General features: G+C 55.2%; 8 protein-coding genes across 8 annotated transcripts; 5 read left to right on the top strand and 3 right to left on the bottom strand.

The window, feature by feature from the left end:
* Nucleotides 1-257: 257 nt before the first annotated feature.
* Nucleotides 258-2,323, bottom strand: CH63R_04125 (Trimethyllysine dioxygenase; the record flags this gene model as incomplete). The annotated part of the gene is made up of 10 exons (XM_018299100.1): nt 258-337; nt 399-470; nt 529-1,150; nt 1,209-1,317; nt 1,374-1,461; nt 1,522-1,582; nt 1,681-1,725; nt 1,823-1,840; nt 2,009-2,177; nt 2,286-2,323. 10 exons carry the CDS (start codon nt 2,321-2,323, stop codon nt 258-260), a joined length of 1,302 nt encoding a protein of 433 aa, XP_018160346.1.
* A 1,535-nt stretch (nt 2,324-3,858) lies between these two features.
* Nucleotides 3,859-4,227, bottom strand: CH63R_04124 (uncharacterized protein; the record flags this gene model as incomplete). Its single annotated transcript, XM_018299099.1, has 1 exon — nt 3,859-4,227. One exon carries the CDS (start codon nt 4,225-4,227, stop codon nt 3,859-3,861), a length of 369 nt encoding a protein of 122 aa, XP_018160345.1.
* Nucleotides 4,228-4,313: 86 nt separating this feature from the next.
* Nucleotides 4,314-5,393, top strand: CH63R_04123 (uncharacterized protein; the record flags this gene model as incomplete). The annotated part of the gene is made up of 1 exon (XM_018299098.1): nt 4,314-5,393. The coding sequence occupies one exon, from the start codon at nt 4,314-4,316 to the stop codon at nt 5,391-5,393; it is 1,080 nt and encodes a 359-aa protein (XP_018160344.1).
* A 371-nt stretch (nt 5,394-5,764) lies between these two features.
* Nucleotides 5,765-6,449, top strand: CH63R_04122 (Developmental regulator flbA; the record flags this gene model as incomplete). The annotated part of the gene is made up of 2 exons (XM_018299097.1): nt 5,765-6,083; nt 6,109-6,449. The coding sequence occupies 2 exons, from the start codon at nt 5,765-5,767 to the stop codon at nt 6,447-6,449; spliced, it is 660 nt and encodes a 219-aa protein (XP_018160343.1).
* Nucleotides 6,450-6,461: 12 nt separating this feature from the next.
* Nucleotides 6,462-7,648, top strand: CH63R_04121 (uncharacterized protein; the record flags this gene model as incomplete). Its single annotated transcript, XM_018299096.1, has 2 exons — nt 6,462-6,550; nt 6,628-7,648. The coding sequence occupies 2 exons, from the start codon at nt 6,462-6,464 to the stop codon at nt 7,646-7,648; spliced, it is 1,110 nt and encodes a 369-aa protein (XP_018160342.1).
* Nucleotides 7,649-8,283: 635 nt separating this feature from the next.
* On the top strand, nt 8,284-9,309 carry CH63R_04120 (Methyltransferase domain-containing protein; the record flags this gene model as incomplete). The annotated part of the gene is made up of 2 exons (XM_018299095.1): nt 8,284-8,924; nt 9,018-9,309. 2 exons carry the CDS (start codon nt 8,284-8,286, stop codon nt 9,307-9,309), a joined length of 933 nt encoding a protein of 310 aa, XP_018160341.1.
* A 2,229-nt stretch (nt 9,310-11,538) lies between these two features.
* On the bottom strand, nt 11,539-13,564 carry CH63R_04119 (PhoD-like phosphatase; the record flags this gene model as incomplete). The annotated part of the gene is made up of 4 exons (XM_018299094.1): nt 11,539-11,731; nt 11,782-13,349; nt 13,419-13,430; nt 13,490-13,564. 4 exons carry the CDS (start codon nt 13,562-13,564, stop codon nt 11,539-11,541), a joined length of 1,848 nt encoding a protein of 615 aa, XP_018160340.1.
* Nucleotides 13,565-14,291: 727 nt separating this feature from the next.
* On the top strand, nt 14,292-20,362 carry CH63R_04118 (Endosomal cargo receptor; the record flags this gene model as incomplete). The annotated part of the gene is made up of 7 exons (XM_018299093.1): nt 14,292-14,444; nt 14,500-14,688; nt 14,744-15,028; nt 15,616-16,056; nt 16,106-19,240; nt 19,290-19,451; nt 19,502-20,362. The coding sequence occupies 7 exons, from the start codon at nt 14,292-14,294 to the stop codon at nt 20,360-20,362; spliced, it is 5,226 nt and encodes a 1,741-aa protein (XP_018160339.1).
* Nucleotides 20,363-20,653: the final 291 nt, after the last annotated feature.

Here is a 20,653-nt window from a genome sequence, read left to right as displayed (position 1 = left end):
CTTCTACTTACAGCCGCTTAGATACAGGGGAATGCAGGCACACACACACACACACACAAGCCCCGCCAGAGAAGAGACAGCCCAGTCAACACGACGGCGCGATTCAATACACGATGTTTTCCCGCCTTCGTTTTGTAACATTGCACCCTCTTCCACGCTATGCGCCAGACACAACTTTCTGCGAAACCTCAATACCTCATGCGCCTCGTCATGCTTTCCTGTACTTCTTCTTCGTCTTCTCGTCTTTTCCTTTCTCTTCAGCCCACAACCTGGTTTAGGACATGCTCGCGGGGAAAGTTTGTGTTTCTCCAGCGAGAGATGAAATCATCTCGGTTGACTGGCAGAACCTGTTCAGCAGCCGCTCACTCACTCGACGGGATGCTTCATTGGGGACTCACTATAGGCACCGGCAATGCGTCTTCTTCCCTCGAAAGCACTCCGGCCGTGCATCACTCGCCAGTTGTCAAAAACTAAAAGTCTCGTTGTTAGCCACACCCATCGACGGACGCGGAAATGGCTTCTACTCACTCAAAACTTGACCGGGCTTCAACTGTACCCAGTACTCGACGTCACGCCGCCGAAGAATGGTATCCCACTTGCGGGCTGCCGCATACCACTCGGTCGGGGAAACGTCCTCGGTGAAGGGCACAACCCCACGATCGTCGTTGTTCCACCGCACCCGTTGCAGCTGGCCCGTTTCCTGGTCGACCTCGAGCACGGGGTACCGCCTGTCGGGGGAGATTGTGATGCCCTTGTTGCCGCTTGCGTGCCATGGCAGGCGCACCTTCGACAATATGGCATACGCCTTGGGGTCCTCTTTCAGTAGGATGCGGGCGGCGTGGAAGGCGTCGACGAGTAGCGACTCTCCTCCCAGCTTGCCGTCCTTGGGCGGCTCCTGCCCCGGCGGGGCCTCGTGGGAGAGCATATGGAAGGCCTGTAAGCCGGCCGGGTCCGTGAAGTAGGTAGTGTCCGTGTGGGCCGGGAGGGCGATGTTGGTGTAGGCAGTGTCGGCCATGGCAAGGTCGGGGATGAAGTCGTAGAAGCCGCCGTAGTGCGTCTCACGGATGAAGGCAATCTTTTCCAAAACACGCTGGGTCGGCTCGGGGGTCTCGAAGGGGGTCCCGTCGACAAAAGCAAAGCCATACTCGCGCTGCCAGAAGTCAGTCGGCCACTGCTTGTATATCCGTACGAACACGGCAATTTCTTACGATGAGATTGGTCAACTTTGCGATGCCCGATTCATCCTCCGAGGCCATTAGGTGGTTGTAGTCGACGACGGGGCGTCTGCTGCCAATATCGGAGCCCCAAAAGTGGTAGCTGGGGATGTCAGCGGCGTTGAACCTGTAGACTAACGAGGGCCCCCCCCCCCTTACTTGACTTGCTCCGGGCTGCGGTGGTCATTCTGCAGGTAATGCTTGACGAAGTGCCAGGGATAGAAACTCTTGTGACCGTCTTGCTTCCCTGAGACTCCGAGTCAGTTGGTAGGTTCGAGGCATGGGAAAGCATTCAAAGGCGACTTACAAGTCACGCGGATCCCTTCTTTTTCCGACTTGATGTCGGAAGGACGAACATCTTCACTGATCTACAATTTTATACTTACTGTCAGAGAGCGAGACGGGTTTCGGGGTTGCAGCAAGAAAAGAAAAAAAAAGAAGAAAACAAAGGATGGGAGGGGCGTACGGAGTATGTGTCGAAGTTTCTCTGCGATGTGTCTTGATTCACGCACTGGCTGCAACGGCAATTGTCTCTGGACGGGAGGGGAGATGTCAATCGAAACGGATTTCTTGTGTGTGTTTACAGGTAACCCGTGTCGCATACATACCTTAACCAAAAGTGCGGGCTACATGAGGGGGGTTTACGTGTTAGCTGGGATGTCCCACGAGGGAGCGAGAGTGTGTGTGTATATGTGTATGTGACGCCAACACGTCCTAATAAGGGCCGCCGGTCACCCGGAACCGGGGGAGAAAGCAGGGCAAGGGCGGCCGACTTACAGCGTCGATCTACGGACAGGGGAACCGTCGGCCAGACCATCAACTTGGATCCCGTCCGTGGCGATCTTCACATTCAGCTGATGCCGGGACTGGGAAGCAACGGATGCGGAGAGATGCCTTGCAGGACCGGAAGGAAAGGAGGCCCTGATGCTGGGTGGTGTTGCTGCTCCGAATGCAGTGGCGCGCCTAGACGGGGGGGAAAAGAATAGAGTGTGAGACCTTCACGTGTGACTTTTTGAGACAGTATTTCCTTTTTTGTTGTTGACTGCGAATCAGAACGCATACTGCACATACCTGGCGGCTCGGGAGCCGATGTTCCTTAGAGGAAGCATTCCTGCAATGGGGATCTTTACAATGGGCTATTTTTGGAGGGATGCGTATGTAGGAGGGAACTCTGTAAGATGGATGGCAAAGTTGGTCAAGGGGAGAAGGAAAGAGTTGGACCGGGATGTCTTTTGGGAGGATTCCAGGTTGTCGTTTTGAGAAACGAGACGGGCTCTTGGGATCGGGGGGTAATAGACGGGGAGTGGGTACCTACGGGCCCACTCTACTTCTGCCTCTGCCTCTGCCTCTGCCTCTGCCCCTCCAGATGTTCTGGAAGACGCCCAAGATGTGCAGTTGCTCCTCTCTTTCTGCCCTTCCTTTCCCACTGACATCAGCCGATGATCCGCGACACAGCATCCAATTCATCCGTCCATTAGTCAATCCCTGCAAACCTCTTTGTTTTCTTGTCGCGTCGACTCTTCGGGGACAACGAAGCCTTGTCTGGTTCGCCCTTGTGTCGAACCGTGGTGTCTTTCAGGAGTCTGAAAGAACGGGACAAAGACTGGTCGGGCGCTGAACCGTCGTCTCGACCTGGGAAAACGGCTACTATCAAATGCACCACTACCTTCTTGGCTGGACAGAGAGATACGTCGCCTCGTTCGGCAACTGCGGATACAAATCGCTGGGACGTCCATCTGCCACAACACGGGAGAAGAGTCAAAGCCGTGTGTTACCGGAGTCGGCCTACCTCACCGGCGAGTACCTCGGCAAGACGCCCCGCTGGGGTTCGTGTCCACCAGGACTGTCTCCGGTGACACAGGGATATCGTCGCCGGGCTTGGTCCCAGTCGTCACGGTCAGCTACTACACTTTCGAACCCATTTGCCCTCATCTCGCATTGCCATACAAACAAGAACCGGCAGTCAAAAGTCAGAACAGTCCGAGTGCATCCAGAGCAGGTCTCGGCCCCCAACATGGTTCCATGGCGATGATGCATCGCGAGCCACGTCACTATGCCCCTATGCCTTCAGGCTGTTTGCCTCTCGGTGCAATAGAGGCTGTCGATGGAGCATGCGGTCTTTAATTCGGCATAGTGTGTCTCAATTGCCTTCTTTGGGCTTCATCCACTTCCGTTTGGCAACATCCGCCAGGATCCAAACCCACCAGCTCCCAGCTTCTTTGTCTCTTTGCCGATCTGTACGGCATTTCCTCCTCTGGCGTTGGCGTCACCGGCATGCTCGCCAGGCCGTCAAGTATGGCTCGCTTCGCCCACTGCGTCTAGTCGTCTCCTCCAGACCGCTCTTCGAGGCCCTGGCTTGCCTCCAAACCAGGCACACGCCAAGCTTGTCCAGCTCCAGTGGAATAACCGCCTGGTCCGTTCCCCCGGGTCTGCGGCTGTCTCTCCTTCCTCATCGGCATCCACCCAAATTCTGGGACCTGCATCGTGGTAAACGAAAACGTCTCCTCTGGTCCTCGGAAGAAGAAAAACAAGCGCCGCAAGGGCAGCCGATCTCTCTCTCCCTCCCTCCCATTGTTTGTCGGCTCATCCTTCGAAGTAGCCCAACCGGGCATGGGGTGCCCTCTCCTTTTGCTCTCCTGTCCACTCACATGACCCAGACGGCACCGACACAATGGTTCAGATGCCTGCCCGCACTCCTCTTTGCTGTCTCGTCTCCTGCGGGCTGATGTTGGCCGTTGGCCGTTCGTTGCTTGTGTCGCGCGTAGACGTCTCGTCTGATTGGCTGCGCTTGGCGACGAGCAGTTGCGATGGGCCTTCGCAGAGCATCAAACCCATCGTTCGCGGCAGAGTCTGGCCTACGGTTGGTCCAACGAAAATTTGGAACCAACGGTGTCGTTTCGTCTTCGAAGTCGAAGATCGCAAGGGGTGGGGGGAGGAGAGGACGAGATATTGATATACTAGAATGGCCGCTGGACCTCATCTCGCCCAGTGGCGTTTTCCCGAGTTCCATCATGTTGGTCTTGTGTACTTGGGAACGCCTTCTTTTCTGCCGTGCTCTCTTTATTTCGTTATCTTTGCCTCGTTGTTGTCATCAATACAATGAACTCAGAAATGAGTTGGCGACAGTTATGCGTCATTGTATGGCTCATTTGCCGTGATCATCTGGCCTGCGCCGCCCTTGAAGTCGAGCCCCAGTCACGGACAACATTCGAAACCTACGAAACACGCCAACTTACACCAAGAACAACACGGCCGAACGCCAGCTGCCCAATCAAGGGATACAATGCCTGCGGCAATGGCATGGCAGACTACTTCTGCTGTCCCAGCGACACGACTTGTCTGGTCTTGGCAGAGAAGACCACGGCCCTCTGCTGTCCAGAGGGAGCGTCATGCGATACCATCTCGCCCATCATCTGCGACATCACCGCGCAGGACATCATCAAAAACCCCGCGAGCCCCATTCACACCACCAAACTGATGGAATCGTTGCCTTCGTGCGGTAGTCGGTGTTGTCCATTCGGCTACACCTGCCGAGGCGGTTCTGCCTGTGTCTTGGTTAGGGACCAGAAGTCTCAGACCAGCGCTTCGGTCTTGCCTACGACAAGGACAAAGACCGCGACACCAAGAACGCAGACCGCGACGCGGGTATCAACGACTACGGCACCCTCCGAGAGGGTTCCCGCGGTGTCGCCGCCATCAGCCAGCCTGGGCCAGGAGCATCCAACACCCTCGCCCGCTGGACCATCAGAGACGACACCCGCTGCAGCCGCCTCCACCGGAAATGTGATTTCAGGGGGCATCATCGCAGGCACCACCGTCGCCGCCGTTGCCTCGGTCGCCGGGCTGACGTGTCTCCTCTGGCTCAAGCGGCGCTCCATCTCCGAAAAGGTTGCCGCCGTACGGTTCCTCCGGCCCTGGCAGCAACTCCGCGAACAGGGTTCCGAGCAAGACGTGGCCCTGCCGCGGTACAACTCGCCGCCGCCGGCCTATACGATGGAGATGAAGGCGCCACCGAAGCACTCGCACTCCGCCTTCAGGCACTACAGCCCGGAGTCCATAGGAGACACCGTCCCCGTCGAGCTCCCCGCCACGCCTGTTTCCTTCAGCGTTTGGAACGTACGGCCAGAGGGGGAGGCTAGAAGGCCGCGGTCCCACTACGAGCCCTACCGGCGTCCATGAGGAGAGCCTTGGGGGTGGGGGTATCGCGTATCTCTCCCCAGACAGCTTGTCTTGCTGTCTTCTTTGTGTGTATATGTATGTCGTCGTACATGTCTTTTATGGAGAGATGAGACACGCCCTGTACAGTACTAAGGCCTTGGGGGTCTAGAATGAGATCAAGAGTTCGTCTGACTGCTCCTGCTGGCTAAAGCCTTCTCGCGTCTTCAAGGCCGTGTCACTCGGCTCCGTCGAGACGTAGGACTTTGGTATCTGGTGTATATCAACGGCCCATGAACTCACCAGGGGGTTAGGGCCAAGCATCCCCATCTCCCAAGTCGAGTTGGCTTCAAGCGCCTTGGATCAACTGTCCCTGGAAGCCGCCACGTCACAAGATGCCCCCGCCAACGCCAGACCGCGCCATCCACGATTGCACCTGCGTCATCCTTCCGCTGGCCACGGTCTTCGTTCTCATCATCTTCACCGTCATCGCCCTCGTCTACAGCATCGGCGTAAAGGCGCCCATCCCCGAGAACCTGGCCATCTCCTTCGCCGGTGTCGTCTGCGCTCTCTTGGGGCTCTGGATGGTCGGGCACCTGGTCCGCTACTGCCGGGGCCACACACGGTGCGTCGCCGAGGCCGTGACACCCCCTCCGCTGCCGCTGACGGGCATCGCCACGACGGTGACGGCGCCGTTGGTGCCGCAGGTCGGGGGTCATTCTATAGTTTTGCCGATCAGTTACCAGCAGCAGAATCAACCGACTCAGACTCAGCCAGGCCAGCAGAGCCAGCAGAGTCAGTATACTGCGCAGAATCAACATCAGGAGCGTCAGGAGCATCATCACCAGCAGCACCATCAACGGGAATACCGTCACCAACAGCAGCAGCAGCGTCATCATCAATACCAGCAACCCCCGCAAGAACCTCCCACGCTGTCTCACATACGGCCACAGCCGCCACCGCAGAGCCGGACTGAACATGAAGAACAGCCGCAACGAGAACAACAACAGCCGCAGCAACATTCTTTTCATCAGCAACGAGAGCAACGGCCGCCTGCCCCTCTCAAATTCAGGCCTCTAGCCGATCTCGGGGATGCGTCTCCCCGTCGAGTACCAACCGCTTTGGTGCCCGGACAGAGACGGAGGCAGCCACCACCAGAACCCAAGCCGAGAGCCGTCCATGTGAGCCCCTCAATACAGCGTCAATCTAGCGTTCAGCGAACCCCCGTCGAGTCATATACTGGTCAGCGAAGCCACAGCTTCGACGGGCCACGCCCACTGCACCGCGAGGGTCGGCAGGTCTCGAGAGAGGCCCATCAGACGACAGCCGCCGGAGACGGGTCGTCTGGTGTGACCGCCGAACCGGCCGACGGAGCCCGGTGCTCTCCGGAAAACCAGAGCCGCCAGGGTGGCATCGGGCAAGAGCCGCGTTCCGCCTCGATCCGGTCCACTAGTTTGGACTCCGGTACCCGGCAACCCGTGCATGTGAGAACCTCCCAACTGCCGGCGACAACGCCGTCCGGGTCGGCGTGGGCTAATCTTGGCCAGCCCGCTGGCCTGACAGTTGCCCCTTTGAGGATCCAGAAAGCAGCCGACCAGAGCCCGGCACCCGCTAGGGAGGGACCATTTTCCCCAGCCTGGGCCACATCGGGCCGTTACCTGCCGAGTGGCCAGCAGGCCGGCCACTCCATACCAAACTTGCATGGCCCGAGGCCGCAACCCCAAAGGAAACGCGGAGCCGCCCACGGACCCCATGGTGTTCGTGTGGTACCCGAATCGCCTCCCACGAACAACGCCTCTACCGCTGCCACGCAGCCCGGCGAGGCCGAGGTGCGTCATGAAACTCTCGCCGTTCCTGATCCCTTGCCTCGTCCGTCTTCCGGCGCACTGAGGTTCGAGGATATAGACCACCCCGGGGTGCAACAGGCAGGGCAGAAACGCGGCCTATTCCAAGCTGTGACTGGCCTGGTTTTCAAAAGCCCCTCGATCGAGAAACCGAGCACCAATCCCGTCGTCAACCTCGTGATCGTACCGAGGTACATCCTTGCGAACAGCCAGTTGGTGGATCTCGAGAGTGAGAACGCAAGAGTCTATGGAGTCCTTCTGAAAGAGACGAACTGCGAAGATCCACCGAAGCCTCGTGATGAATCTCAGTACAAGCGCGACAGTGGCATCGTCGTTGAGGACTCTAGCGAGGCAAGACGGAGCAGCACGTCGTCTCATTGGAGTTCCTTGAACAGCGAAGTGGAGGTTTCTCCAAGGTCCAGCTGGTCAGAGTGATCATGGAAAGGGAAATGGGCAATGAAACAGACCCTGGGATTCGAATAATAAAATGCGACTTCGTCAACAACATGTTTCCCCTCTGGTGTGTGCCCAACTCCGAGGCTGGGTTGGCGGAATAAAACACCGGAACCTATGCCCCGCATGATCCACCGTTTCGCTTCACCAGTCCCTGACCTAGGGGTGTTCCATGAAGAGAGGGGTCGAGGATTGGAGATTAGAGTTGTGATGAGAGGGGGGGTTAGCCGATGCGATGGTCCAAGGCCTGGGTTGGGATGGGGCCCAGCGCATCCTCCGGCACGTCGGGATGTTCGGACTAATTCACACATTGATATCTCTTACAGGTACTCTACTCTGACTGTCCAATCATGGGAACGATCCTTTCACAACTGCCGAGAACCATCTCATGCATGAAAGAATAAGGCAAGAAACCGGCGGGCTTGATGGTTGTGTCGTCATGAACCTTGCCGACTTTCGGCCAATCCATAGACTGCAGTCCATGTTTATAAGTAGAATGCAACTCCCGAGCTCTGAGAGGACTCAAAGTGTGTTTCTGAATCATCCGCATCACTTGGTAATCGTGACATAGACCAACATCAAAGCAGATCACCCAAGGACGTGACAGCGAATCCAGCATGACAGAACACGCCCCTGATGCCTCCATGGCCTCCTGGACTAACACCATCTACAACCTCAACCGCGGCAGCGTTGACGACGAGCTCGAGCGCCTCGCCTATAACCACTTCAACATCTGGACCCCTCTCACCGTCGACCTTCTGCCGTCTCATATCCTCTCGTCCCTCCAGTCCCAGGACCGCCCCCGGATCGCCGATGTCGCAACGGGCAGCGGCGTCTGGCTGACCTCCCTCGTCGAAGACCTCCCGCCGCACTCGGAGCTGTTCGGCTTCGACCTCGACAAGTCCAAGTTCCCGCCGCGCCCGCCCACGCCGCCGATCCCGCCGCCGCCCTCGTCCCCGCCCCTGCGGCCGGAGCAGCCGCGGCTGGACTTCCTGGAGCAAAACGTGCTGCAGCCGTTTCCCCCAGAGCTTCAGGGCACCTTCGATCTCGTTCACGTGAGGCTTCTCGCGTTGGGGCTGAAGGCTGGGGATTGGGACGCGGTCCTGGCGAACCTGTACGACCTCTTGAAGCCGGGCGGCTGGCTTCTGTGGGAGGACACGGGAGATGTGTTCATCAGGGCGTTCCCGCCGAGCAGGGCGTACGAGGAGTTCTGGTGGGCTTGCGTTAAGCACGACGCAAGGGTCGGACGGGACAGTCTGTGAGTCGGCCTCCTCGCGCTGTATGACCAACGCGTCCTCCCTGCCCGCGTGCCGGTCCAACAACGCTTCGCTGGCTGACATGTGGGTCGTAGGATGCCCGCGGCACTTTTGAAGAAGCTCCGGGGCCTCGGCTTCCGGAACTGCGAGCAAAGAGTATGGAGCTCGTGGGCGGCGGACGAATCGATCCAGCAAAAGGCGTCGACGGCGCTCGTCCGGCTGGTCAAGCCGGCGTTAGCAGCCGTGGTCGAGGACGGCGGCGAGGAGACGGTTCGGACGATGGAAGACGTCAGTCGCATCGAGAGGGAGATGGAACAGGATATCGAACAGAACGGCGTCCGGATCGGGTTCGATTACTTTTGGAACTGGGGACAACGGCCGTCATGAAGTTCTCCCCCCCCCCCCCCCCCCCCCCTTTTTTTTTTCTTCTCTTTTTCTTTTTTGCTCAGTCGTGCAATTTAACCATGCAAAATTCGTCACAAGACGTGGGAAACCTAATTCGTGTACAAGTTCTTCTTTCACAGCGATGCTGTTTCCATCCAAGCTCATGGACAAGGGCATGTGCCTCATCATGAGCTTCCAGGTGGTGGAAATACGTCTGGTTTCCCTTTATGGAATCGTTAGCTAGTCCAGAGTTCTTTCACCCACGGCTCAGTCACTCACCCGCTTCGTCCACCAGTACGCGCTATTGATCAGCTGCAGCTGTGTCGCCCTGCTCGAGGCCCGGCGTTCTTGACCAGCACGAAAACGAAATGCGTCGCCGATTCTCCATCCTCCAGCACCAAGACCTTCTTGTCCTTCGCCAGCTATCCGGGGCGTGTAGGGGCTAGGATTGGGGGTTTATACCTTACAATTTCTCTCTCTCTCTCTCTCTATCTATCTCTCTCTCTCTCTATCTATCTCTATCTCTTTATAGCTTCATTACTGTGCTCACGATGCAAAGAAATTTGGGTGGCTATCATGACCGGCCAGAGGAATCTGATTCTCACTGGATCCTGGGCAACAGACGATTCTATACCGTCTGTATCAGCAAATGGAGACGAAGAGGACTACTGCAACCTCGCCATCCTCAATTCTTTCAGGATTTTTATTGAAGGAGTATGGGGCGGAGTGACGCCTCCGGATAAATGTGCCCCTTTATGAGGGCGAGTACAAAGGAGACGAGTGACCTATTTCCCGTCACTTATCTTACCCGTTTTCCCTCGAGTAAGTACGCGAGCGGCCAAATTCATGAGGATGTCAGAAAACCCGCGAGGGAAAAGTTTGTTGAAACAAATTATACTACACCAGCGTCGTTCTCTTGCTCGACACCAGGCTCATCAAGGCTGATTCGATTGGCCATGACGTGATACGAGGACAATCACTTGATGGGTGATCCAGTCACTTATTTGCTGGAACCCAGGGCGATGATGACGACTGACGCTGTGCCGCCCTTGTTTTGACCTTTGTAGCATCCCGAAGAACTCGGCGGTATCTCGATATACAATGATTACCTATGGGCACTCCCCCTTTGCTCGAAGCTTGCTTTTCGTCACGGTTGTTCCGTTTCTGAACAGATACAAGCGACCATTGGGTAGACGGCCCGAATCCCTGATACATCGCGGGCCGCGCTTTCGCCAACAGTTCATGTCGGGGCGGCGCGCCGAACGTGAGGGCTCCTCGTCCAAAGTATGTATGTGCGTGTGCTTCAGAAACGGCAGCGACGAGGCCGTGGCGGAAAAGCTGGGCTTACTCAGGCATCTAGCACGGATCAAGAAGGAAACGATATGGAAGACGTCAGAGAGATTTACGTAAACTTTGAGAGTTTGCTTAACCTGGGCAGTTCGATACACGGGATGACAGTGATATTATAGATATGCGGCGTATCTAAAGCCAGCTAATGACCAGAAGCCCGCGCCTTTCTTAAAGTTTCCGTCTTCCAGACGGACAGACAGGCAGTCAGTCTTAGAGCAGACCCGTACCTTGCCATATATTCGGATTTCTCGGCATGATTGCTCCTGGAAGTCTCAGACGAAGCATTGAGAGACTCGCGCCAGCTTCGTCTTTGTATGCAGGTGGCCCTGGTTGATGAAGCTGCTACTCTCCCTCCGGACCCGGCATTCGGCTCTAGTGGTCCTTTGAGTTGTATGACGACGTCCTCTTTCGGGAACCCAACTGCCAAGTACTGAGATTGCTCCGTGGTGTGAGTAGCCGGCGGATTGAAGAATGCCCTATGGAACGGTCGCCCCGGCTCAATAGGGGAAGTTACACTTGCGGCATCGGTCGGCGCATGCGTTCGATCCACGCAGACCGGCACGGCCCCATTCCGGGGTCGCACCCCATGTGTCACCGAAGCTTCGTTTGAGACAACTCACTGATATCAAAAACGTGGACACATGACCATTATACATCTGCTCCACAGCAAGAGTCTACGTTTCATATTGTTCGAACTAGAGAACCGTGGTAACGTACTGACAGTTGCCGATCCAAAACCGCAGGTATCCATGTACGGTCTCAACTGCTGGAAGGGTATCGCACAAAAAATGGTGTCAGATGCATATGAATCTCTAGGTGTATTTCCCCGTTTGTCTCTTGTCCTAGGCGTTGTGCTTGCCCTAACTCTTGTATCCTGTATATCTAATTTCCCTTCAACTTGTTCCAAAACGAAGCCGAAGTCTTCTCTCCGCTGACCGGAGGAGGCGATAGAATCATGGTATTCCAGGCCACCTCACCATCGATGTAAAGGCTGTACTTGAGACTGCTCTGTTCCCCCTCGGCAAGGTTCTCAATGGTGAGAGAGCCGAACTTAGAGTTGCCAGAGTGAATGTACCTGGCAAAGGGTCAGTTAACGAAACAAGATACGCCCTCATCAGCACTTACTTTAGGGAAATGTCCTCATCATCATTTTGTCTGTAGCTGGGAAGAGGCGAGGCAAACTGGTTCAGAGGGCTGCACGAGAATTCGTGCGCGGCAGCAGTCTCGGGCCACCTTCCACCTGCTGGCGGGGGAAACTTGGTAGCAGCGAACTCGTGACGATCGCCCGATACAACGATGACACCAACGCCTCTTGCGCCCACGTCCCACATCGCTTCGAGAACTTTGCGTCGCTCAAACAAAAACCCGCCCCACGTGTCCTTGCGGTTGATCGGCCAGTTCTTGGTTAGTGGGATCGACGAAGCTACAATCTTCCACTTTACGCCCTTTGGTTCTGGTCGATTGAGCCAATCAAGGAAATCCTCAAGCTGGTGGGCACCCAACATAGTCTTCTCTGGGCTATCAAAGGGAAGGTCGTTGTCGGATCGGTATGAGCGGGTGTCGAGCATGAAGAAGCTTGCCGGCCCTTGAACAAATTCAAAGTAAGTCGCACCCTCTCTTCGGAGGTTGCTAGTTCCGGCAACACGCGCTGGAGGGGGGTTTGCGAGCTCCTGGTAGTGATGCCACGGCTCGATGGCTGCACGGTACACGCCCGTTGTGTTGGACGACCAGTCATTGCCAATCTCATGATCGTCAAGCACGTGGATCCAGCTGAGGTTCTGCGCAACGGGAGCCCAGTCCGGAGAGGCATAGACGTGTCGGTACTTTTGGCGATAGTCCTCTTCGTTCTTGCCCTGACGCTTGGGAACATCGATGTAGATAAAATCCCCTAGAAACAACATGAACTGAGCCTGGAGCTTCGGCAGCACATTGGCGAGATGTCGCATGCCTGGGATGGCAAGGGGATGCTCGAAGGGGTTGTAAGGGAACCGTGGAAGGATGCACGACGTCGAGAGGAAGGTGAACTTGTTGTCCGCGAAGGTCGACATCTGACCCGCTCTCGGAGGCGCAACGAACTCGCCGCTGTGATTGTTGGAGGTACGCCACTCGTAAACTCTCTGCTGCGAGTGCTTCAGGGGGATGGTGAGCGTCGTGGTGAAGTCCGTTGTGTTGTCCGTGTATCTCATTCCTCCGCCAACTTGCCAAAGAGGGTTGTCGAACGGCGGCTGCGGATCTTTGATGTGAATCTCCAGAGTAACAGGCATTTTGGTCTGATCGGGCTCGCGCAAAACGAATTTGGCTTCGGTAGGTGAGACGTAGCCGAGACGCACAAATGACAAATCGTCGACTGGATGATAGTGACGAACGCGTAGGAGGAAGTCGGCAGTCATCGCAACCAAGATGACATTGGTTAGGAATGTGAGAGCCGAAAGAACAGGACTGGTAGAGCTAGGCGTTCCAAAAAGAAGGGTCTTCCACGGACTGGCCTTGTCCTTGACGGTAAAGGTCTCTTCGATCCGGACCTCCTGAGCAGCGACATGGTCGTTGACTGGTTCACCTTCCGAGATGTGCTCTTTCACAGTGACATTGACGTCCTCCTCCACAACATCGTACTTTGGTTCACTGATGTATCCTGAGACGAAGGAAGGTGCAAAGACTGCAAAAAGCGCAAAGATGCTCAAGGGTACAGCAGCCTACACCATGATCAGCATACGCGCCAGCCAGGTTTGTTGTATGGGTATTCGGGAATAAGTGGAACTTACGGGACCCGGAAACTAGAGTTGTGTCCAATAATTAGTGCCCAATTGCAAACGTTCATACTGCAATAACTTACCCATCTCAGAAAGAGGTATGAGACCGCTCTCAGAGCAATCGAAGAGGTAGTTGCTATGCGCGTCTGAGTCGTCATGACGCCGTGCGGTGGCTCCGTTGGAGCGGATAAGTAGATCGGTAGGTGCAAAGCAGAGAAATCCCCGTTGGTTGTAGGTGGCGGAAAGGAGATTTATGTAAGGTAGGGAGCGTCGGTTAAAAAGAGAAGGGGCTACTCCCCTTGCAGCAGAAATTCGATAAAGGCAAGAAAGAAAGTTCGATAGAAGGAGCAGTCTGTGAGTCTGCCCTCTAAAGTTAGGTAGGTAAGTATGAGGTGGAAGCTTTGCCAGACGTGACGTGATAGCTTAGCAGACCTCTAGGAGAGATGAGGTCACTGATTAGTGAAAGGCCCCATACGCGCCGAAACACTAACGCGCGATAACAAGCCACTTGGGAAGTGCGACATGTGAGCGTGGCTGGTGACGATGGAGCTCGCTCATCAGTAAGCTCTTGAATGGGGCCACCTTACAGATAGAAGGCACGGTACGTACTCCAAACTACCTAATGTAAGGTAGATATCTGTGGAGAGAGCTTCGCTGTCTGCTACGTTCGGCCGGGCTGGTCCGTGCACCATCCGCTCAAGGGCCAAGGGGGCCGAAGGGGCTACCTTACCTTTAGCGGGCGCCAATTTTCCGCGCGCCGAACTTTCAATCGTGGCCCGTTCTAAGTGACCTCTTTTGGCGACAGCTTGTCCACAATCCCCTGCATCAAGAGTCGACGATCGATACCCTCACGCGCCCTCCCCACAGACTCCCACGCAACACATCATGAGGGTGTCCGCTATCGCCTGCGGGCTTCTTGCCTGCTTCGTTTCCCAGGTGGCTGCCACGGCATTGACCTACAAGCTTCATGCCAACGAGAAGGCCTGCTTCTACGCCAAGACCCAGAAGGAGAACGAGAAGATTGCTTTCTACTTTGCCGTACGTCGACAGCGATATCTGCCTCGTCGGCAACATACTAATACCATATGTATAGGTTCAATCTGGTGGCTCTTTCGACGTCGACTACGTCGTGACGGGACCGGGCAACAAGATCATTCTGGATGGAGCTAAGGAGCGCCAGGGCGACTTTGTCTTCACGGCCCAACAGCTGGGCGACTACGAGTTCTGTTTTAACAACGAGATGAGCACCTTCGCCGAGAAGTTCGTCGACTTTGAAATTGCCGTACGTCATCCCGATTCCCCATCCAGTACATAATGCTGACCAGAGCTCCTTACAGGTTGAGAACGAGGTTCGCGCCCAGCTTCCCGCCAAGCAGGGCGCCTCTCCTGAACAGCACACAACTCTCGAGGAAACCATCTTCAAGCTCTCCGGTCAGCTCTCGACCATCTCTAGGGGCCAGAAATACTTCCGCACCAGAGAGAACCGAAACTTCAGCACTGTTCGCAGCACCGAGGGCCGCATCATCAACTTTAGCATGATTCAGTGCGCTTTGATCGTGCTAATGGGAGCTCTGCAAGTGTTTATCGTCCGCTTCTTCTTCCAAGGAGCTCGCAAGGGCTACGTATAGAGGAGCAATCACAAAAGTTAGTTCTGATTTTCTTGCGGCGCGAGGGAAACGGAGTCACCAGGGACTCGGTGTATATCACAAGCAAAAGAGACATGATGTGGTCCACGGTATGAGATAAAAACGACGACTAGAATTTCAGCGCTGTTTTTATAATGCCTTGGGGGCTATGACGCGGCTGGGACCTACTCCGTCAAGGCCAGTAGCACTGGTTGCGGGATGCATCTTGAATGTCCGACGAGCGTCCCTGTTTATATGACCTGCTTCACGTGTGCATTGACGCCTGGCTCTGATGCATTCCGCGCCTTATTTAGAGTGTGGCTGGCAGGTAGGGAATCGTGAAGGCAGCGCTGGATAGCCGTCCACCGGCCCAAACATTTTGCTTGTGTCCTCATTAAATGGTCAGTTTCTGCCGTGGTTTAGTAAAGACCACAGAGTATCTACCTATCTGAAGCTTAGTCGAAGCTTCACTGGAGCAGCTTCCAAAACAAGGCTGTCGATTGTTTGGTTTCCCTGTTGAGCGCCCCGAGAACGGACCACAGCCGCGTCGTTTGATTGGTTGAGCTTGTGGCTGGTGCTCTCAGCCACGGCAGGCTGCTGGTGGAGCCTTCGTCCTTCCTTCCTCGGGCGGCTTGAGCTTCGTGAGCTTCGATAACAACGGCAGCCTCGTCTGCGACTGCGACCCGGGTAGGTCATTCCAAGACCTCTTTGACCCGTCTCACGACTCGAAACGCATTTTACGAAGCAGCGAGATAACAAAGAACACGAAGCCGCGAACCGAGGGCGACAGACTTACGAGATACATCACAACAACAACCACCTCTTTGGAGGTGGATCGCGACTTGTCAATGCCGAGTAGTTCTCGCCATAACAAGAAACACGCGAAGAAGCCCCAAAAGCAGCCCGCGGAGAAGTGGTACATTATAAAGGACATCCTTCAGGAAAGGAAGCGCGGCGCAGATATCGAGTACTTGGTGGACTGGGAAGACAACCCCGACACCGGCGAACGATACCGTCCTACTTGGGTAATTCTACTGCTGACCCTTGTCGCGGGGTGAATCTGACACTACACAGACCCTGAGCAAGGACGTTACATCTAAAGCGATCTTCGACTGGAGGAAGAAGCTCGACACACTCTATCGTGAGGACCACACGGCGCACCCTGAGGAGTCAGGAGCTCAAAACGAAGACGCATCCACGCACACTCCAGCGGTCGAGTCGCTTGATAGCAGTCAGCCCATCCAATCGCCACGCAAGCGAAAGAGACCTCAAACTTCTCAGTCTGACGACTCGCAACTCTGGAACTCGGAAGACAACCTCAACCCGCCAAAAAGGGGAAGGCTCCTTAGCGAGGCCCCTTCTACGCTTTCATCAGACTCTTTCGCCCACACGGATGCCGCATCGGATGTTCTGTACAACAACTCGACTTTCTTCGTGGCGATTCCCTCTAAAGTAGAACAAGATTTCTCTGAGTATATCAGTGTATCGGATTCTCAAGGCTCAACCGCCCTTGGCTCTCAGCCTATATCAGTCCTTGAGGACGAAGACAGCCAGGTGGTGATTACTGAGAACCTCAGTCAAAGAACCATTCCTGACTCACAAGATTACTCGACATTTGGCACCCAAGACTCGCAAGAATTTGGCAATCAATTAGCATCGTCTACCAGCAACAAGGCGAGCGCCAAAACAGACCGCGAAATCCCCGATTCGCAAAAACAGTCCTCATTAAGCAAGACCACTGATTCCCAGGCTCCTCTTCTTGGTTTACCAGATCATCACTCGCCGTTCTTTGTACACCGGACCCCCTTGCAGTCTCCTTCACGCTCTTCTCAGAACCGTCAGCAGGACTCAGTGTCGTCAGGTTACATTCCTTTGACACAGAACAGCCCTGGCCAAAGCTGGGAACCAATTTTTGGTGACACCTTAGCCACCTCATCTAAGCATCAGCATCCGACTGGACTGGCGTTAGAGTCACAGTTACAGTCACAACCACGGTCTCAGCTGGCATCCCATCCAGCAACTCAACTCCCATCTCAGTCACAGGCCGCACGCAATCGCAACCCCTCATTAACGTCTGTATCTGACAGATCGATTCCATCGCATCAAATCGACGACCTTACTACAGAATACCGACCTGAATATTCAACAAATCAGTCGCCTGGTGTACATTGCCGGCAAGGGCTGCCTGCAGTCGGAACGCCTGTCTTCCAAACACAGCCTTCTTTGGATTTTCTTCTTCCTTCCCGGACATCTTCGTCATCCAACGGTGCCCCTGCAAGTAATTCAAGTCCCTTGGCCGGCATCGAAAACGAGAGGGCAGCTGAGCAGATCATTGCTTGTTCGGACACGCAGAACGATCGCAGTCAGAACACGCAACTTGCGCAAGTCGTCGCGCCCCTACCTGACATTTCTGCAAGCCAGATTGGGTTGAGTAGCAGCAGTGCTGAAGACCCTGTAATTCCTGACACTGTCCGGCGCAAGCCTTCCCAAAAGCAGCGTCTCAACACCGGACCTACTAGTTCAGGCTCTTCTCGACCCGACGATTCTGACGCCGAAATTTCCAGTCGACAGCTAAATCAATCGTCTGCGACACCCCAACGTGACGAAGACGAGGACGAGCACTCAGATCCCGACAGCTTTCAAACGTGTTTTGAAAGGCGATCACCACCTACACTTTCTTCACCCTATAACTCACAAGACGGGGGGCGTCGCAGCCAACCCATAGACCCACCTTCCACCATGGATACATCAAGCGGCGAACCGCTCTCGGCTATTGAAGAGCTTATGAGAATACAGGAGGCTGCTTTACAAGGAACGTTGACCGAGGGTGGCTTGGCCAGTCCTACAACCGTTCTGGTGCAACATCACGAAGATGACCCTTCCATGACGGACGCCGCCGATCAGGCATTCTCGGCCTCTATCCACATCCACTCGCAGCCCCCTATTTCTAGTGATTGGATGGGAGAGCCGGTTACTTCATCCACAGAAATGCCTGCCTTGTCCAGCGTCCCTTCTGGCCCAACAATCGAGGCCCCGGTCGATGACGCGCTTCGAACAGCCAGTATGGGTGACATCTTCCCCGGCAATCTTATGCCCCCCGAGTCCGCGGACCAACTCCCTACCACCATCTCGCCTTCAGACATCAGCAGGTCGATTGAGCCAGATCTTTCGTTGTCCGGACTTCAGCATGATAATCAGCCTTTGGAGTTGCTGCCGGAGGACGATACCACGGCAGGAGGGAAGAGCACCGTGACATCACCGGACGTTGAGGAGCCATATCTTTCAGCCCCTCCGGCAGCGGTAGATCAAAACGAATACTTGGTAACTGTATCATTCCCGGCGAATATCCGCCCGCTCTATCTGAGCACGATGACGGCATACAAGCGCGAAATCGAGCAATTCAACCTCGCATTGCAGTCCGACGAGGGCTTGCCCGACAAAGCTACAGTGGAAGCCGTTGGAAGACTGTTTGACCAGCTCCGCAACATCTGCGACATGCCTGTGACCCTCGATGGCCCTTCAATCGACGCCTTATCGGCAGTCGATCTCAAGAAGCACGCCATGGGTACCAACAGCAAATTCTTCTTCGTCGGTCGATTTCTTGAGCGACTGCAGACGAGTCACAAGAAAATTCTCATTGTCGTGCGCGACATCAACATTGTCGGTTACCTCGAGGCCGTGGTCGGAACCGGGGACATGGCGTACTCTCTCAAGGGCCTGCACGAGCTCGAAAGCAGGGAAGAGCATTCATTGCTTGTCGTTCTTGTATATTGCGAACAGCCCCTTGTCGACGATTTGAGCGACTTCGACGTCGTCATTGGCTTCGACAACGGCATCCTGCAAACGGACATCTTGAGTCGGTGGGCTGAGATGAGCGGCAAGAAGCCGATGCTGATTAGACTCATGACGACGTGCTCCATCGAGCACCTCGAGTTGATGATGCCAGCAGAGCTTGAGGGCTTGGAGAGGCAGAATGCACTCCTTATCGCCTTGTTCCAGGCAAGGGCTCTCGTTGCCAACGATGAACAGGGCGAGATGATTGATAACTTTGCCTCTCTATTCGCAAATCAAGCAATTGACCCTGACCCTGGCTTTGGATGGGAGCCTGAGCTTATTCCATCGAACGTTCTCGACTTTTACTCTAGCACCCAGTCCCACAACCAAATACCTCCCTCAGCGGAGAAGCTATCGACCCGGAAACGCAAAGCCGTGAGTTTTTCTTTTGGAGACACAGCTGCCAACTAATGCGTGGGTTTAGGATGACGGGTCGCAACAAGTCGTTAAGCGCCTGCGTGTGAGTCGTTCACCTGAACAAGTTTCTGGCGACATCGACGCGGCAGTCCACAGCCACCTCAACCCCGATCCATCCCGGGTGCATGTCCAAACGACTCAGTTCTACCTAGACACTTTGTCAACCAAGGTACGCCTCTTGTTCTTGTAAGCACTGACAATACTAAGTAACCGTTGTAGATCTCTGAACTCGAGCATCAGCTGGAGGAGAAAACAACCTTGGAGATCAACCTTCGGAAGCACATCACCAATCTCGCAAAGAGGGTTAAGAGCCATGACAAAACCATCAACATCATACAAGAAAGACATATGGCCGCGCTTCGGGAGCGGAGCCAATTTGAATCTCTGCGTGATGATGCTCAGCAAAACGAGGGGAAAGCCTGGGAGGAGACTCATGTCTGGCAGGATAAGGCAAAAACATTGGAAGAGGAACTCAAGAAGAAGAGTGCAATTCTCGAAGAGGCTCTGATTAATGCCGGCACTGTCGCCACTGAGACATACAAGGAGAAGACAGCGGAACTCGAGAAAGCTTTGGGAAAGATTGCCGAGTTGGAGAAGAAGCTCGAAAGCCGTGATGGCGAGCTAGGATACGCCAGAGATGCATATCAAACGGCTAATCACGCTAACAGCGAATTGACACGGGAAAACCGCGAGCTCAAGGAGCAGGTTGACTTACTGCGGAAGTCAGCGGTGGGTAGTCTGGCGCAGGTCCAGAAGGTCAACGCCGGAGAGCAGGTCAAGGAGATGCAGCGGCAGATTGCCGAAACCCAGGCCATCTCCAAAGACCGCGAGAAGGAGCTTGCGCGTATTGAGAAGGAGCTGCGGGCGCTTAAGAACGGACGAAGGGAGACGAGGCAGCAGAGCGTGCCCCGGAGTCCGAGACTGGGCATGATGAGCCCGAGAACGGGACGCGCCGCGGGTGGTTCGGCTAGTAGAGGAACTTCGCCCACGCCTCACGAGTCGACCGGGAGCACGCCTGCTGCGGGCCTCCAGTTCTTTAACACGCCGGCCAACGGTAGATGGGGCCACCTTCGAGACTAAGGGGTTGGTGCAAATTGGGACTGAGGTCGGGGTCACCGGAGAGGACCATATCATGTTTATATGTACTGAGGTCATGGATGACCGCGTGAAAGATACCATGGAGGGAGTGGGAAGGTGTGATGCTTGGCTTTGGCCTTTCCGATGAGCTAGATACAATAAAAGAAGTAATACTCATCGCAGGAAATGTGGCCACGTCCGTGCCCTGTGAGCGACGAAAACATTGCCACGGTGACTGCGGTTGAAGGTAGCTGACTGGGACGCAACGAGACGTCACATTCCCGAATGTCGAAC

Source organism: Colletotrichum higginsianum, chromosome 3 (assembly GCF_001672515.1).
Source record: "Colletotrichum higginsianum IMI 349063 chromosome 3, whole genome shotgun sequence".
NCBI classification, from domain to species: domain Eukaryota; kingdom Fungi; phylum Ascomycota; class Sordariomycetes; order Glomerellales; family Glomerellaceae; genus Colletotrichum; species Colletotrichum higginsianum.
The sequence above is the reverse complement of the archived record's forward strand: the minus strand, read 5'-3'. Positions and strand labels throughout refer to the sequence as shown.